At 48.5% G+C, this 18,008-nt stretch overlaps 1 protein-coding gene across 1 annotated transcript in view; it reads left to right on the forward strand.

Moving 5' to 3' along the window:
- Positions 1-3,055: 3,055 nt before the first annotated feature.
- KIF17 (kinesin family member 17) overlaps positions 3,056-18,008 on the forward strand; it is a 33,853-nt gene continuing 18,900 nt past the window's right edge. The window contains exons 1-6 of the mRNA XM_084832206.1: positions 3,056-3,309; positions 5,202-5,348; positions 12,284-12,385; positions 14,010-14,199; positions 15,790-16,242; positions 17,685-17,794. Coding sequence (XP_084688332.1) covers positions 3,079-3,309; positions 5,202-5,348; positions 12,284-12,385; positions 14,010-14,199; positions 15,790-16,242; positions 17,685-17,794 — 1,233 coding nt within the window. The 5' untranslated portion in view covers positions 3,056-3,078. The remainder of the gene's footprint in view (positions 3,310-5,201; positions 5,349-12,283; positions 12,386-14,009; positions 14,200-15,789; positions 16,243-17,684; positions 17,795-18,008) is intronic.

Raw genomic sequence — 18,008 nt, forward strand, 5'->3', positions numbered from 1 at the left:
TCAGTATACGGCAGGTTATTGCATAATAAATTGATAGAGCAGGAACAGAAGAGCCTTCAGCAATATATAATTACTGCCAGTGTGGGTGGGGGACTCAAGCACTACACCTTGGTCTGAGAAGAACAGGGCTGTTACAAGTACATAAGAGTGTCCCTATTGCCATCTGAGAAATGTAGAAAGATATGGACTAAGTTCCAGATAAGTGTACATGATGCATGCTGACTTGGGATAAGCTCCATTGAACACAATGGATACTTCCAGGTACCTATGTTCAAATCCCTAACACTTATCTCCTTCAAGTGTTTAGTCTTAGCTATGCCTGTGATGGCTTCCCATGTGTTCTGGGATTCATGTGTCCTTAACAGTAGAAAGACATGTGAACAGGCAGAAATTCAACAGGCAAAGTCACTGGACATCCGTGGCACAGAATGCTTCACCTGTTGAATTTCTTCATGTCATGCAGCTTTGAAAGGCACAGAGCCCTTTCAGAAAAAAAGATGGCAGCTCTTGATGCACAAGGGCAAACTTCGCAAAAGAAGAATGATGATTTTAGACACAGTTTTATGGGACATTAAATAATTACCATTTTGGGGTCTAGCGTTGGCATCTTTTCCTTGGGAGGGCTGAACTGGCTTTAGAAGCTGCACACAAAAGGCATCACTTCAATAGGTGCAGTCTCTTCCAGCACATTGATGTAGGAAATCTTCACCTATTGAATCTCTGCTATTTGCAGCCTTGCGGTTTGGGTGAGGCAGGAAAGAAGGGCAACCCAAGCTGGAATCAATGGCTGCACGTTAATGACATTCATGCAGTTGCCTCACCCTCTGTCCTACCCCAAATAAGAAATCCCAGCCCAGATATACCTTTATGCCCAATAAATGTGTTAGTCTTTGGAGGCGACCTTGGCCAACCTGGTGCCCTGGTGTTGGATTGCAATTCCCAGCATGCCCCAGCCAGCCATACTGGCTGGGGCATGCTGGGAGTTGTAGTCCAGTCCATCTAAAGGGCACCAGGTCTGCAAAGGCAGCTTTAAGATGCCATAGGACTAGGTGTGTGTGTGTGAGAGAGAACACAGAGACCTGTGATACCTTGAAAGATTGACTCATTTACATATATATATATATATATATATATATCGTGCGCAGGCACATATGTGTCATTGCCATTGATTAATGCTGCTGCGATCATGGCAGTAGATTTGTGCTAGGGTCGGGCCTTGGGCCTGTCGCGGTCTTTTTTCTCCCGGCAGCGAGCGGAGTAATTGCGCGACGCTCCCTGCCCTTGCCTCCCGTCCAGCGGCGGGGAACCCGAGCGACGCTCCCTGGTAGCCCTGGGCAACGGGGACGCCGCGGCCAGCAGCTGCGGCAGGCTGGGGAAGCAGCAGCAGCAGCAGCAGGGCGGTGTCGCCAGCAGGCAGGTCAGGACCCGCCTCGAGGGGACGGTGAGAGGCGCGCACCCGGGGCGGCTCCCGAGACAGGAGCCCCGCCCTTCGCCATTGCCTGCAGCGGCTGCCCCCTTCTCCCTCCCCAGCAGCGCCCCACTTGGCAGCCTCCCCCCGGTTATAAAGAGTGCCCCCCCGCCTTGCTGCCCCCCCCCGCTCTCTTTGCCAGTCTGATTTAAGCCAGGCGCGCCACCTCCCCCATCACTCGTTGTGCCCTTTGGCATCCAATGGGTCGGTGAGGGGGTGGGGGGTCATATCCCATGCCAGGCTGACCCAGGTTCCTGATGCCATAGAAAGTGGCTCTTAACACCCCCCCCCCCCAAGATCACATGCAACACACACTGCCGGGCACTCCTCCCCGGGCACAGCAGCCCCCTCCTGTTTTGCCTCGTGCCATTTTTGCCACCCCTCATCACCCTGCCCACCCCCTCACTCTCTCGCCACACTCTGAGCCAGGCTCACTTGGCACCTAAAAGCGCACGCATGCACACGGTCCTTTCACTGCCGTGCCACCTGCTGTGACTCCCCGCTGAAGGGTGGGAGGTGGTGGAGGAGCTGGTTCTCCTATGCCTGGCCCCACCTGGGCCGCGTGACTGCTTTGAAAGGCCTTCCCATCCTCCTAAATCCCAGGCACAGCCCTTAGTGGAGCAGAGGTCTCATCTCCTGTGCCAAGCTGACCAGAGGCCCCATTCTTTTTCCTGCCCCCATCCCACACTCCCTATTAAACCTCTGTGCCAGGTCTATGCCGGCACAGTTCCCTGTTCTCATATGGCTGGGGGCTCTCTGTGGCCATTGGGGCTGTGTGGTATCTGTGCTTGAAAGCCACATTTCTGGATCACCCTCTAGTGAGGGTGGCCGTGGGGCCCTCGATCAGGCTTAGCAGCTGGGAAACATATGTTCAGAGAGTCCCCTTTTCACTGTCACCACATCCAACCCTTTGATGAAGCAAGCAGGGACCACTTCCTCTATGCCCATCTTTTCACAAGTGTGCAGAGCTGTGGACCGCGATCACTTGGGCCTTCTGTGCCTTGAAGACTCTTTGTGAGGTCACAGCTGCATTCCAGGTGTGCCCCCAGATTCTTAGAAAACTTCCCCCACAACTAGTGTGCAGGACACACAGTCTTTGCCACGTTCACCACCTAACTGTGTAGAGGAAAACCTGGTACCTTCCAAGACTGCCTAGCACTGCCCTACCAAAGCAAGACCAAAGGAGACCCATCTGCTCCTCCTCCCAGCTATTCCCTGCACTGCTCTTGCACTGCACTGCCTCAGGCCTCTCACATCCTTGGCTCTTCCCTAGTGGGTCCCACTCGTGGGTTTGTTGGGGTCCCACTCATCCTTGGAAACCTCATCTCTTGATGCAGCACATGCTGTCTTCTTGGACTCACAGCCCCTGCACTGATCTTGCCCAATAGGAAGTATCCATTTTGTACTTCTCACACTGCCAGGCAAAACACAGCCTGCTCCCTAGGCCAGCGGTCTTAACAGCACAGCAGCTGCCCCCAGTTTGCCTGTTTCTGCTGCCTTATTGCGGACACCCAACGGAAGTGAGCAGAAGCCCACCTCCTGTGCTGGAAATAACTCGCCTTAATCCTCCCCTACCCACATCTCTGAGCTGAAGTTCATGGGTCTTGGCCATGGCCTCAGAAGCAGTGAAAGTGATTGTGCGTTGCCGCCCCCTGAACGAACGTGAAAAGCAGCTCGGCTGCAAGGTGGTGGTCAACATGGACAGCGCCCGTGGCCAGTGCTTTATCCAGAACCCTGCTGCTTCAGAGGACCCGCCAAAACAGTTCACCTTTGATGGGGCATATTTTATGAACCAGAACACAGAGCAGATCTATAATGAAATCGCCTACCCGCTCATAGAGGTGAGTGCAGACTACTGCAGGCATTGGGGATCATCTGCAAGCCAGTATTATGAATGTCACAGAGTAATAATTTGAAGAGTACATCTGTCAAGCTATTTCACTTGGCCCAGACAGGTGGCTAACTACAAGGCAGGTACAACCTCACTGAATGCAAAAACAGTAAGGGCTCTAAAGGAGTAAATGTATATCAATGGTCATCAACTTTTCTGAACCAAGGGCGTACATTTCACACAGACTTTCAACAGGGCACCCACTTTAACTTCTTCTTTTAATAATGCACGCCTATGTATGACTACTCAGAAGTAAGTCTCATTGAGTTCAATGGGACTTACTCCCAGGTAAGTGTGCGGCCTTAATCTTATGTCTTTACATATATATATATATATATATATATACTGTTCTTTTCTATCTTTCTCCTCTCCCATTCATTCTCCTTGTCTGTTCCTTCTCCAGTAAATGATTTTGGCCTGAAATCAGGTCAGGTTGCAAACAGTCATGGGTCACAATCCACTAGCTGAAGACCAGTGATCTATCTGTAGGATAAAATTAGCTGCTGTTCTGCCTGTACAAAATTAATCATGGAACCTGACAATCTGTTACAGAATTTGCATGCAGCAATGAGGTGCTCCTAACATTTAAGCCATGGACATCCATGCTATTAGATCTACTTCTGTGCTGTTTCACTTGCATCTTCAGGTCTTCCTAAAACAAGCACCCAGAGATGCTTGGGCTATGGGATTGGGGGTTGAATTGAATGACCTCTCAGGGTCCCTTCCTACACTGGCCTGGTTCACACGATACCCAGCGCGGTTTTGCTTAAATGCCTTCGTCAGCATGGCTTACCATGTTGTCTGAACCTGGTGAGGTGAGGTTGTTGCCATGATTAACAAACCACCCAGAACCCATGTTTTAGGGTTCTGGGATGGTTTGCTAACCATAACATCAAGCCACCCTCACCGAGTTCAGACTCCACACCAAGAGCCCCGTAGCTTGTTCACCACCTGGCAATCCTGCTGGCCCATCTGTTTCTGTCAATATAAGAAGAGCCTGCTAAAATGGCTAAGCTGGCTGGACAAATTGAGCCTGCCAGATTCCCTTCTCTTATGGAGATTAGTTGATGGCTCTTAATGGCTGCCCTTATCAAGCTCTGAATAGGATGCCTCTTCCCCCCCCCCATCCCAGCTGGGAATGATGTAAGCTAGACACAGATCTGGGCTTGAACTCTGGAAACAATTTATGGTGCAGGCTGTTCCCCTGGCAGGTCAGATGTGGGAGCAAAGTGGACTTTGGCTGTCTGATGGAGTGTTTTTCAGCTGTGCCTCCAGCTCAGCTATATATTTGTAAATAAACATACATATTGCAAACTGCCATAAGCTTCCCGTGGCCTCTTTTCAAAGGCAACCAAAGCCAGGTAAGTGCTGCACCCCTGAAACGTCTCTCTGGTTGGAGAATTACGGCACTCATATTTCTTCTAATAAAATGTTTGAGTAGATCTTAATAGAGAGCCAGTGTGGCGTAGTGGCTAGAGTGTTGGACTGGGAGCCAGGAGATCCGGGTTCTAGTCCCCACTCGGCCATGGAAGCTCACTGGGTGACTTTGGGCCAGTCACAGACTCTCAGCCCAACCTACCTCACAGAGTTCTTGTTGTAAGGCTAAAATGGAGAGTAGGAGGGTTATGTACGCCACCTTGGGTTCCTCAAAAGAGGAAAAAAAGTGGGATATAAATGTAATAAATAAATAAATAAATAATAGAAGTTGCTGAAGATTCCAGTCTGGATGTCTATGGTTAGTTTGCCAACAAGCAGAATCTTATGAGATATGGTAAGACACTGAGCTGAAAAAATATACAAAATCCATGGCTATTATTATCCTGTTTCTTTGTTTTTTTCTAGGGCGTTACGGAAGGCTATAATGGCACCATCTTTGCTTATGGGCAGACAGGTAGTGGGAAGTCCTTTACCATGCAAGGAATTCTGGATCCATCTTCCCAGAAGGGCATAATTCCCAGAGCCTTTGAACACCTATTTGAGAGCGTGCAGGTACACAGAGACCATCTGGCTAAGGGCTTATTTACTCAACCAGCTATTATGGATTAGCATTCTACAAATTCCATTCCAGCTCTGCGTGTTTTGTTTAAACGCTGGCCTGGTTTGTGATGGCATGACTAAACCATGGTTTGGCTGTTGGGAATGTTTATGTGGACTCTTATGTGCTCCCACGTGAAGCACAGCAGGCAGAAGCAGACCTAATCCTGAGACAAGGGGAGGTGATGCACTTTGGGGGCCCGTAAGGGTGGCAGAGAAGACCGATTTGCTCAGTGGGGGCATAATCCACCAAGATGATGTTCTGCACAGGAGCAGTGCACTAATATAGGGCAGTACCATGCTCTTGTGCAGTGCCTGCTCTTTAACAAGAAAGCTTCCTCGTTGATCATGCCCCATGTTAGTTCATGAGAGGGGCCCACATTAGGCATGATGATCACAAGTGTATCCCATCTTTGGTTCAAGGAGCTCAGTTTGATGAACCCTGTGAGCAGTCCTGTGAGGTAGGTTAGGCTAAGAGTTAGTGACTGGCCCTGTGTCATCCAGAGAGTTTCCTAGACAAATAGGGATTTGATACCAGGTCACTCTTCCACTACACTGTTCTGGCTCTCCATCTGAAACTGGATTTTCAACCACAGGCACCAAAATATATTGGGCTGGCCTTGCATGAGGATTTGCTCCATGAAAGAATCATATACTTAAAAAAATCTGACTGTAGGGCAGCCTTCCCCAACCTAAAGCCCTTCAGATGTTTTGGACTTCAACTCCCATCAGCTCTAGCCAGCTTGGCCATGGTCGCCTTGGTGGATGATATGAGGAGGGCTCTGGATAGGGGCGAATGCTCCTTCCTTGTTCTCCTCAACCTCTCAGCAGCTTTTGATACCGTTGACCACGGTATCCTCCTGGACCGCCTGGAGGGGTTGGGCATTGGAGACACTGTATTGCGGTGGTTCCGGTCCTTCCTCTCCGGCAGGTACCAGAGGGTAGCACTGGGAGAGGAGGTGTTGGACCCGTGGCCACTCACGTGTGGGGTGCCACAGGGTTCCATCCTCTCCCCGATGCTATTTAACATCTACAGTCAGGGCCAGAAATATTGGAACAAGGATAACTGTTTTAGCAGTTGGCCTCTGTACACCACCACATTGAAGTTGAAAGGGAACACACCCAGATGGCAACCAAGTCAGGACTTTCAGCTGTAATTCAAGGGGTTTGACAAAAGTGGGCACTAACCATTCAGGAAGTACAGCCAGTGGCATACACACACACCCGTCATTGGTGGCTCGTAAGTAATGGAACAAACCAACATCATTTCAAACTTAAGGATCACCTTTAATACCTGGATGAAAATCCTTTGCAGTCAATGACTGCCTGAAGTCTGGAACCCATGGACATGACCAAATGCTGAGTTTCCTCCATCGAGATGCTTTGCCAGGCCTTTACTGCAGCTGCCTTCAGCTGCTGCTTGTTTGTGGGTCTTTCTGCCTTCAGTCTTGTCTTCAGTAAGTGAAAAGCATGCTCTGTTGGGTTGAGATCAGGTGACTGACTTGGCCATTGAAGAACATCCCACTTCTTTGCCTTGAGAAACTCTGGGGTAGCTTTTGCTGTATGTTTTGGGTCATTATCCATCTGCAATATGAAGCAGCGTCCCATCAGTTTGGCAGCATTCAGCTGAATCTGAGCAGAAGGTATAGCCCTATGCACTTCAGAATTCATCCTGCTGCTTTTATCAGCAGTCAGGTCATCAATAAACACCAGTGACCCGGTTCCATTGGCAGCCATACATGCCCATGCCATAACACTGCCTCCACCATGTTTGACAGATGATGTGTATGCTTTGGATCATGAGCTGTTCCTTTCCTTCTCCATACTTTTCTCTTCCCATCATTCTGGTACAAGGTAATCTTGGTTTCATCAGTCCAAAGAATCTTATTCCAGAACTGGGCAGGCTTTTTTAGGTGTTTGCTGGCAAAGGCTAATCTGGCCTTTCTGTTCTTGAGCGTTACCAGTGGTTTGCACCTTGTCGTGAGACCTCTGTATTTACATTCATAAAACCGTCTCTTGACTGTAGATGTTGACTATGACATGCCTACCTCCGCAAGAGCATTCTTGACCTGGCTAGATGTTGTGAAAGGGTTCCTCTTCACCATGAGCAGAATTCTGTGGTCATCCACTTTAGTTGTCTTCCGTGGTCTTCCAGGCCTTTTGCTGTTGCTGAGTTTGCCAGTTAATTCCTTCTTTGTCAGGATGTTCCAAACTGTTGTGTTGGCCACTCCCACTGTTTTTGCTATCTCTCTGATGGGTTTATGTTGTTTCCTCAGCCTAATGATGGCCTCCTTCACGTGCATGGACACCTCTTTGGACCTCATGTTGGGAGTTCCAGTGAACAGCTGCCAAATGCAAATGTAACACTCAGAACCCCCTCCCAGGCCTTTTATCTGCTTGATTGGTCATGGGGTACCCAGGAAACAGGCCCCACCTGGCCATGCAGCTGTTTGCCAGCCATTCGTTCCATTACTTATGAGCCACCAATGATGGGTGTGTGTGTATGCCACTGGCTGTCCTTCCTGAATGGTTAGTGCCCCACTTTTGTCAAACCCCTTGAATTACAGCTGAAAGTCCTGACTTCGCTCCCATCTGGGTGTGTTTCCTTTCAACTTCAATGTGATGGTGTACAGAGGCCAACTGCCAAAACAGTTATCCTTGTTCCAATATTTCTGGCCCTGACTCTATATGAAGCCGCTGGGGGCTATCATCAGGAGGTTTGGGGTGCGGTGTCATCAGTATGCGGATGACACGCAGCTCTACCTCTCGTTCAAATCTTCACCAACGTTGGCCGTAGAATCGCTGTCCAAATGTCTGGAGATGGTGAGTGGCCGGCTGGGGAGAAATAAGCTGAAGCTGAACCCTGACAAGACCGAGGTACTTTTGGTGAGAGACAAGAGGAGGTTGGGGGATGTTGACCTGGTATTGAATGGGGTACGGTTACCCTTGAAAGACCAGGTCCGCAGCTTGGGGTTCATCTTAGACTCCCAGCTGTCCATGGAGGCTCAGGTGTCAGCTGTGAGCCAGACAGTGCTGTACCAACTCCATTGGATATGGCGGCTGCACCCCTACCCTCCCGACTATCTGCTCCCATCGGTAGTACATGCCCTGGTCTCCTCTCGTTTAGACTACTGTAATGCGCTCTACATGGGGTTACCCTTGAAGACGGTTCGGAAGCTGCAGCTGGTACAGAACGCGGCGGCTTGCCTGATTAAAGGCAGCCGCCGGCGAGATCACATCACTCCAGTGCTGAAGGAGCTGCACTGGCTACCAGTTGTTTTCCGGGCCAAATTCAAGGTAGAATCATAGAATAGTAGGGTTGGAAGGGGCCTACAAGGCCATTGAGTCCAACCCCCTGCTCAATGCAGGAATCCAAGTCAGGGCATTCCTGACAGATGGCTGTCCAGCCTCGTCTCAAATGCCTCCAGTGTGGGAGAGCCCACCACCTCCCCAGGTAATCGGTTCCATTGTCGTATTGCTCTAACAGTCAGGAAGTTTTTCCTGATGTTCAGCTGGAATCTGGCTTCCTGTAACTTGAGCCCATTATTCCGTGTCCTGCACTCTGGGATGATCGAGAAGAGATGCTGGCCTTCCTCTCTGTGACAACCTTTCAAGGACTTGAAGAGCGCTATTGTATCTCCCCTCAGTCTTCTCTTCTCAAGGCTAAACATGCCCAGTTCATTCAGTCTCTCTTCATAGGGCTTTGTTCCCAGTCCCCCGATCATCTTTGTTGCCCTCCTCTGAACCCTCTCCAGTTTGTCTGCATCCTTCTTAAAGTGTGGTGCCCAAAACTGGACACAGTACTCCAGATGAGGCCTAACCAGTGCTGAGTAGAGGGGAACTAGTACTTCCCGGGATTTGGAAGCTATGCTTCTACTAATGCAGCCCAAAAGAGCATTTACCTTTTTTGCAGTCACATCACATTGTTGGCTCATATTCAGCTTGTGATCGACAACAATTCCAAGATCCTTCTTGCTTGTAGTGTTGTTGAGCCACGTATCTCCCATCTTGTAACTGTGCATTTGGTTTCTTTTTCCTAGGTGCAGAACTTGACAGTTATCCCTATTAAATGTCATTCTGTTGTTTTCTGCCCAGTGCTTCAGTCTATCAAGATCACTTTGAATTTTGTTTCTGTCTTCCAGGGTATTAGCTATCCCGCCCAATTTTGTGTCATCTGCAAATTTGATCAGCATTCCCTGCACCTCCTCCTCCAAGTCATTAATAAAAACGTTGAAGAGCACTGGGCCCAGGACTGAGCGCTGCGGTACCCCACTCATTACCTCTCCCCAGTTGGAGAAGGTCCCATTGATAAGCACTCTTTGAGTCCGATTCTGTAGCCAACTGTGGATCCACCAGATCATTGTTTCATCTAGCCCACTTTGAGCTAGTTTGCTCATCAGGATATCATGGGCACTTTGTCAAAAGCTTTGCTGAAGTGGAGGTATATGATGTCTACAGCATTCCCATGGTCCACAAGGGAGGTTACTTGATCAAAAAATGAGATCAGATTCGTCTGGCAGGACTTGTTCTTGATAAATCCATGTTGGCTTCGAGTAATCACTGCATTGTTTTCAAGGTGCTTCCAGATGGATTGCTTTATCATCTGCTCCAGAATTTTCCCAGGGATTGATGTCAGACTGACTGGTCTGTAGTTCCCAGGTTCCTCCTTTTTACCCTTTTTGAAGATAGGGACCACATTAGCCCTCCTCCAGTCATCTGGCACTTCCCCCGTCCTCCATGATTTCTCAAAGAGAATAGACAGCGGTTCTGAGAGTTCTCCTGCCAGTCCTTTATTACTCTAGGATGCAGTTCATCTGGCCCTGGAGATTTGAACTCATTCAAAGTAATTAGGTGTTCCTTGGCCATATGCCTATTGATCTCAAGCTGCAATCCTGCCCCTTCAGCCTGTACTTCGCCTTTGCCAGGGGGGTCATTTGGGAGAAACTGAGCCAAAGTAGGAAATGAGCACCTCTGCCTTTTCTTTGTCATCTGTTATCATTTTGCCATCCTTATTTAATAGCTGAACAACCATTTCTTTCCTCTGCCTTTTACTATGCACGTAGCTGAAGAAAGCCTTTTTGTTGCTTTTAGCCTCCCTCGCTAACCTCAGCTCATTCTCAGCTTTAGCCTTCCTGATGCCATCCCTGCAATTCTGTGCTACCTGCCTGTACTCTTCCTTTGTTGCTTGGCCTTCTTTCCACTTCCTATATGTGTCCTTTTTTGTTTTCAGGTCATCTCTAAGCTTTTTGTGAAGCCACATTGGCTTCTTCTGTTGTCTTACACCTTTTCTTCTTGTTGGAATTGTTTGTAATTGTGCCTGGAGAATTTCCTTTTTTAAAAGCTCCCACCCATCTTGGACTCCTTTTCTCATTAGCTTCACTTGTCATGGGACCTTACTGATCATTGTTCTGAGTTTATTAAAATCAGCTTTCCTAAAATCCAGGGTACGCGTTTGACTATACTCAGCTTTTGCTTCCCTTAGAACCAAGAACTCAAGTACAACATGGTCGCTTTCCCCCAGAGTTCCTGTAACTTCTGCTTTACCCACTAAGTCATCTCTGTTGGTTAGGATCAAGTCAAGGATAGCCAATCCTCTAGTTCCTTCCTCTACTTTCTGTAGGAGGAAGTTATCCGACACACAAGTCAGGAATTTCCTGTGGGGCGGTGCATGTTTTGCAGAATTTGTCTCCCAACAAATATCGGGGAAATTGAAGTCCCCCATTACTACTACATCATGCTTCCTTAAAGCATTGGCTATCTGCTTTTCAAACGTTTCATCCTCGTCTTTTCCTTGATTGGGTGGCTGGTAGTAGACGCCGACCATCAGGTTCCTTTTATTCTTTGCTCCATTTATTTTGATAAAGATGCTCTCGATGGGGCTACCAAGCTCATCCTCCTGTATTTCTGTGCAGAGATATGTATTTTTCACACACAGTGCAACCCCACCTCCCTTTCTGTTCCTCCTGTTCTTTTTGAACAAGTTATATCCTTCAGTTGCTGTATTCCAGTCATGAGAGTCATCCCACCAAGTCTCAGTTATACCTATCAAGTCATAATTTCCCTCTTGTATTAAGAGTTGAAGTTCGTTCTGTTTGTTGGTTTTGACCTTTAAAACCCTATATGGTTCCGGCCCAGCCTATCTCAAGGAGCGCCTCCAGCAACACCAGATAGGCCGCTCAGCAAGATCAACCTTGGATGGCCTTCTCTCTGTCCCATCAGCCAGGACAGCTAGGCTGGTGAGGATGAGGGAGAGGGCCTTCTCTGTGGTGGCCCCCACTCTGTGGAACTCCCTCCTTAGGGAACTCTGCCATGCCCCCTCTTTAATGAGCTTCCGCCACGCATTAAAAACGTGGTTGTTCAGGCAGGCATTTGGAGTGGGTTAGGGTAATTTTAGAAATGTGATGTTTTTAATGTTGAATTTTATTGTTTTGAATTGTTTTTATTGTTGTACATCGCCCAGAGTGGCTGGGTGACCAGCCAGATGGGTGATTGATTGATTGATTGATTAATTAATTGGGAAGGTCGGGAATGCTGGGAGCTACTGTAGTCCAAAATATCTGGAGGGTGCCAGGCTGGAGAAGGCTGATGTAAACCACCCTTAAAGGGGGGGGGGGATATAAATCTTAATAATAAACCCTTCTCCCTGATAGTCTAGTCATCTAGGTGCAGAAGTCTGTTGTTGTTGTCATTTTGTATGGAAGAGTGTTCAGTCATGTGGGGACCCTCCTGCAGTCTGAAGTGGTACAGACAGACCAGGCCCAGATTATCCCAGCAATGAGAATGAGGTCCAAGTGTTCATCCAGTGTAGGAAATACAGTCTCTCCAGATAATCCTGACAGATGTACATCATCCTGGATACCTAGGAAACCTGTTTTGTTGTTGTTTTACAGTGTGCAGAAAACTCCAAGTTCTTGGTGAGAGCTTCCTACTTGGAGATCTATAATGAAGACATCAGAGACCTCCTTGGTCCAAACAACAAACAAAAACTGGAGGTGAGGACACCAGACTAGCAGGGCAGGACCTTAGTTTGAAGTAAGTCAAAAAGCCAAAATTCCAGAAACCATAACTCTGATGGCTCACTGTGAGCAAAATGAACTATGCCAGGAACCACGTTTTACCAAGAAAACGTGATTAGAGACCTGAAGCCAAAGATTGGGCTGGTTAACTCAGGGTATGAAATTCTGTACCCCTGGCCACCATTAGCACATAGCCCTTCCCCCCGCCCTGCTGGTTTCATTGCCCTCCTTCCTTTAGACATAAACTTTGTTCAGCATCAGAATATGTAGTGACATCATGTGAGACTAAGTAGAGTTGTCAGATCCTCAAAGGCTAGGATCCTGAGCCTCACGGGGTGGAGAATGGGAGGTAAGGGATGCCTTGTAGGTCAGGGGGTGGAGCCTGGTGGGAGCAGGGGTGAAGCCTGATGGACGTGGTTGGGGAAGAGCAAATAGCCAAAGCTCTCATCCAGCCAAGCAGAAAATACGCCCCCACCCCCGCCGCTCCCCACTCTGTTCCCTCACACTGAGATTTTAGTCCTTCTCCTGAAGATTTTGAGAAGGAGGAAGCTAAACCCCTGACACTTCAGCTCCAACCTTGAGACCTGGGAATCTTATAAACTGCCCATGCTCTGTCTTAATTTCAGGTAGCACAGTGGTAGAGGTGAAGGAGGAATGAGACTTCAAGATGGGGCGTAGAAGTTGGGAAGCGAGTTTGTGCTTGCTTTGGTAGCACAGGTACTAAAAATGGAGGGATACAGAGAAGATGATCATGGCACAGAAGCTGGGACCAGGGTCTGCAGAGCCACAAAGATGGGGGAACACATCTCTCGCCCTGACCATTGGAAACCTTTGCAAGTGGCTGCTAGGGACCATGCAACTGTTTGGTCTTGTTGTTGCAGTTAGGAATCCACGTTCCTTCCCCCCACCACCCAGTCATCTAGGTTCTATCATGTCCAAGAATGGAGGCTGCCCTATCACAACGGGAGAACGTAGATAGGAACAGATGAGCCTGCCTCACACTGAGGCAGACTGTTGGTCCTCCTAGCCCGGTATGGTCTACTCTAAAAGGCAGGAGCTCTCCAGGGTCTCAGGCAGGAGCCTTTCCCAGTCCTGCTACTTGATATTATTTCAGTAGACGCTTGAGGTTGGACCTGGGACTTTCGGCACGCAAAGCGTGTGTCCTACCAGTGAGCTATGGCCCCTCCCCAAACATTTTATGACAATCTTCCCCTTGCTCTGTTATTCTGTTGGGAAAGGCAAAATCTACATTTGCTCATCTGGTGACAATTTCAAGAGCAAACTGGTAGCTGATTTCTTGTTCAAAATCTCCATCGCTGCCGCAAATGTATACGCTGGTGCAATTACGCTGGGGGAACATGCAAGCATACAGATGTGCAGAGCAGATGTGGCCCATCCTGACTATAGCTGATGGGGAGAGACTGAGGAACCCGGTATGTTTCCGGCACCTCTTCCAGGCTTGTCCTTTGGGGTTGCTCAGTAGCAGGACACAATGAGCTTTCTCTCTTCAGAGTAGCCCTTGAAATTCTGGTTATTTCCTAGTTCAGGTGTTTCTCTGCAGCTTTTCCTGTAACTCTTGCCATAATGGCCCTTGTTGCAGCTGAAGGAGCACCCAGAGAAAGGAGTCTATGTGAAGGGCCTGTCACTGCACACGGTGCACAGCATTGCCCAGTGTGAGCGCATCATGGAGACAGGCTGGAGAAACCGTGCTGTGGGCTACACCCTGATGAACAAGGATTCTTCCCGTTCCCACTCCATCTTCACCATCAACATGGAGATCTACGTCGTAGGTAAAAGCTGAATATAGCTGGGCGGCTAGATGGGACAGGTCAGGGGCTGGAGCACGATGCAAACTTCAGTGTCTTTTGGATAAACTTCTGTGGACAGAAGGAGGATCTGAAAGGCAAATTATTACCATTTGTTAGCATTCATGGGAGGAATGATTCTCGAAGTAACAGTTGGTCCCTTCCCATTGGGGTCTTGGGCTTCTCACTGCTTCTTCTGGAGCATGGGATACTGGCACAGCTAGAGATGAAATGTAGGGTGGCAACAACCTCTGTTCCTTGCTGGGTGAAACAGAAACAGAACCAGCAAAAGTACACTAGTCTAATTCCTCTCAAAATAATGTTATTTTCTGCAGCTGATCTGTGGAACTCACTGCTGTATGATGTTGTGACAGCAGGGCTGTCCTGAGACATTTTCTCACAGCAAGCAGCTAGTTGTACAGCTCGTTGCAAGAGTTGAAGGCTTTATGGAGCCATGTGGCAGGTTATAAATCTTAACCAGTAACCCAGAGCCTCTGGCATTAGCATAATGCAGAGGGAGGTAACCCTGTGCCTTCCAGATATTTTGGATAACAACTCCCATAATTTGCTGGGTCACAAGTCTTGGACTCTGAACAACTGCTTCCTTCCTGGGAGGGCTGTGTTTGAAGACAGAACTGAGGCCTGGTCTGCACCTGTGGCAGGATGAGGTGGTAGAATGCTGAGTGGTCAAGCAGGCTATACCGCTTCAGACTACAGGTGGGGTGATCATATTTCTCAATGCTCCTCATATTAAAAACTCCTTGTAAATGGGAAACCTGCTCAGCAAGCATAGGACTGAGTTAGAATCTCACTTCCTGAAGTACTAGTTTTCTTCTTACATGGAGGTGGGGGGGCGTTATGTTGAGGAGCATTCAAAGGCGTTATCTCCCCACACCTGTGGTTTGAAGTGCAGGAATCCATTCCACCTCTGCACCTTTTCATTCCCACCTCTTTCTGCGCTTTTGTAGACCAGACCTGCGTGTACATATGATGACTGGGCACAGCTAGGGGACTATGTCTTCTCCAGGCCTCAAAATGTCCCCATCCCCCACAAGAGTCCTACGTGATCCTGATGCTTAGTGTCAGACCACAACAAGAGGAGGTGCCAAGGCAGACATTCGCCTGAGGATAGCGTAGGGGTCTCTCTTGAATGAGGGAGAAAACTTCAAAAGTGGATGAGAAGGAGCAGGCCTTTCTTTCAGTGGAACCCATTGGTCAAATTCAGACTTCAGACTTTTTTTTTAATCAAACATGTGAGGGAAGGGAGTCTTCCAAAGTTAGATGATTTGACCATGTAAATTATTTGTCTTCAACTGGTGGTTTGTGGCTTCCATCTAGGATGCTTTTTGATCTTTGGTGGATCTTTGGTTTGATCTTCCTTCAGCCTTCCTCAGCATGGTATCCTCCAGATGTGTTGGGTCCCATCATCCCTAGCCAGCATGACCAATGGCCGTGCTGGTCGAGGATAATGGGGGTTGTAGTCCAACATATCTGGAGGGCATCAGGTTGGGGAAGGCTGCTTGAGATGGTTTGGGAGCTTCCTCAGCTCAGCCTGGACTCTTTCTTCCCTGGCAGATGAGAGAGGGCAAGATCACCTGAGGGCTGCAAAGCTCAACTTGGTGGACCTGGCTGGGAGTGAGAGGCAGTCCAAAACTGGAGCTGTTGGGGAGCGCCTCAAAGAGGCCACCAAAATCAACCTGTCCCTCTCAGCGCTGGGCAACGTCATCTCAGCCCTGGCAGATGGGAGATGCAGACACGTCCCCTACCGAGACTCCAAACTGACCCGGGTGCTGCAGGACTCGCTCGGAGGCAACACCAAGACGCTCATGGTGGCATGCCTGTCTCCTGCGGACAACAATTACGATGAGACCCTCAGCACCTTGCGCTACGCCCACCGAGCCAAGAACATCCGGAACAAGCCCCGCATCAATGAGGATCCGAAGGATGCTCTGTTGAGGGAGTATCAGGAGGAGATCAAGAAACTGAGGGCCGTACTAGCTCAGCAGATGAACATCGGTAACTTGCAAGGTAGGATCCTTTCAGACAGCTGCTTTCCCGCTGGCTGAGGTGCAAGTGCTGATGTTTTCTGCCCCATTTGCTGCGGAAAGGCTCTAGTCTATCAGTAGCAATGATGGGAACCTCTGTTTGTCTAGTGTGGGGGATGTTCACTACCACAAGACATAATGATGGCCACCAATTTGGATGGCTTTAAAAGGGGGTTAGAAAAATTCCTGGATGAGAAGCCTATTAATGGCTACTAATCCTGATGGCTATGTGCTACCTCCAGTAGCCTATGTACACCAGTTGCTGGGGAACATGGGTGGGAGGCTGCTGTTGCACTTGTGTCCTGCTTGTGGGTTTCCTGTGGGCAGCTGCCTGGCCACCGTGTGAACAGAATGCTGGACTAGATGGACCCTTGGTTTGATCCAGCAGGGCTGTTCTTATGTTCTTAGGTTTCCCCTTTCCCAACCAGCAGACTGGCAACTAGCAGGATCAGTCCAAAAGCATTAGGGTATGTTAACATTCCAGGGTGTTAAACCAAACCAGGGCAATCTACACATTGAGCTAAAGGATGTGGTACAGGTCCCCTGGGACTGTACCACTACAGAATATAAATGGGAAGTCGACATGATAGAAGACTCCTGCGAAAAAGGTAAAAAGGCATGGAAAGCTCTCAGATTGGGGACAAAGGCTTTAGCCTAGAACCCCTCCCTATGTGATGGATGGATGATGTCCTCCTTTGCAACAAGGTTAGTTGCACTGCAGAGAGTGGATGCGTTCCTTTTCAAAAAGTCAGTGAAGATGTGAAGAGGAACAAAAGCTTCATAAAATGACAGAGCATTGCTGCAGGAGGGAAACTGTAGCCTTACTAGTGTCTGCTCCTTTAAAAAGTTAGATTGAAAAGGCTAAATGAGTGCTCCATGCTGCACCAATAGAACTGAGAGTATTGGGCTTCTAAATACTGTTTTAAAAAGTATTCTAAAATAAAATACGATTTACTTTTACAACACAACATTGTGAGTAGGAAATGCATTGCTGATCTCTCATAATAACATGGGCACTAGCCAACACGGGCACTAGCCAGTAGGTGCCCCTGATGCTGGCACAACCACATTCCCACCTTGCACTGTTAAATGTGATGGTATTTGGTGTTGGGGCGTGGGGGGAGTGGCATTTCCCCAGAAACTCACTATTGCATTCTAAGTGCTGGAAATTTCCCCGTAATTTCCCCACAATGGATATGCAGGTTGAGGCTTTGTAAGCCGGCTGAATCACCAGTGTATGTTTCCCATGGTTAAATAACAAAAGAAATAAACCTTGGCTTGGAAAATCTCTCAGTTTTGGTCAATGTGGACTGTGTCAGACCATTAGGGTCATAAGTTAGTGGGGCAGTTTTGCTATCAGGCCCAGTTTCCAAGCCATCCAAAGACTGCAGCCTTCTAAGTTATGCCCTTTCTCTCCTTCCACAGTAGAGTTATCTCACCTGCTACATTCTGAGGCTGCTCAGCCTGAGATAAAGCCAGAACCCTATCCTGAATCTCTGGCAGATATTGAGAAGGAAAAGCAGCTAATCCGAGAAGTAAGTTGGCCATATCCTCGGGGGGGGGGGGGGGGCAGAGTGTGCGCGCGCGTGTGTGTGTGTGACTGTACAGTCCTCCTGTTCCAGGCCTGCCAATTGACCTTTAATGGTTACTAAAATAATCCAGTGGGATAGCTGAACCATAAGGCTCTCCTCCAGTACCTGTTCTGATTTCTTTTTTTTTTAAATAAGACCAGCATCCTGGGCCGGCGTC

Source organism: Heloderma suspectum, chromosome 2 (assembly GCF_057233095.1).
Source record: "Heloderma suspectum isolate Gila_16-S chromosome 2, 16-S_ref, whole genome shotgun sequence".
NCBI lineage: Eukaryota > Metazoa > Chordata > Lepidosauria > Squamata > Helodermatidae > Heloderma > Heloderma suspectum.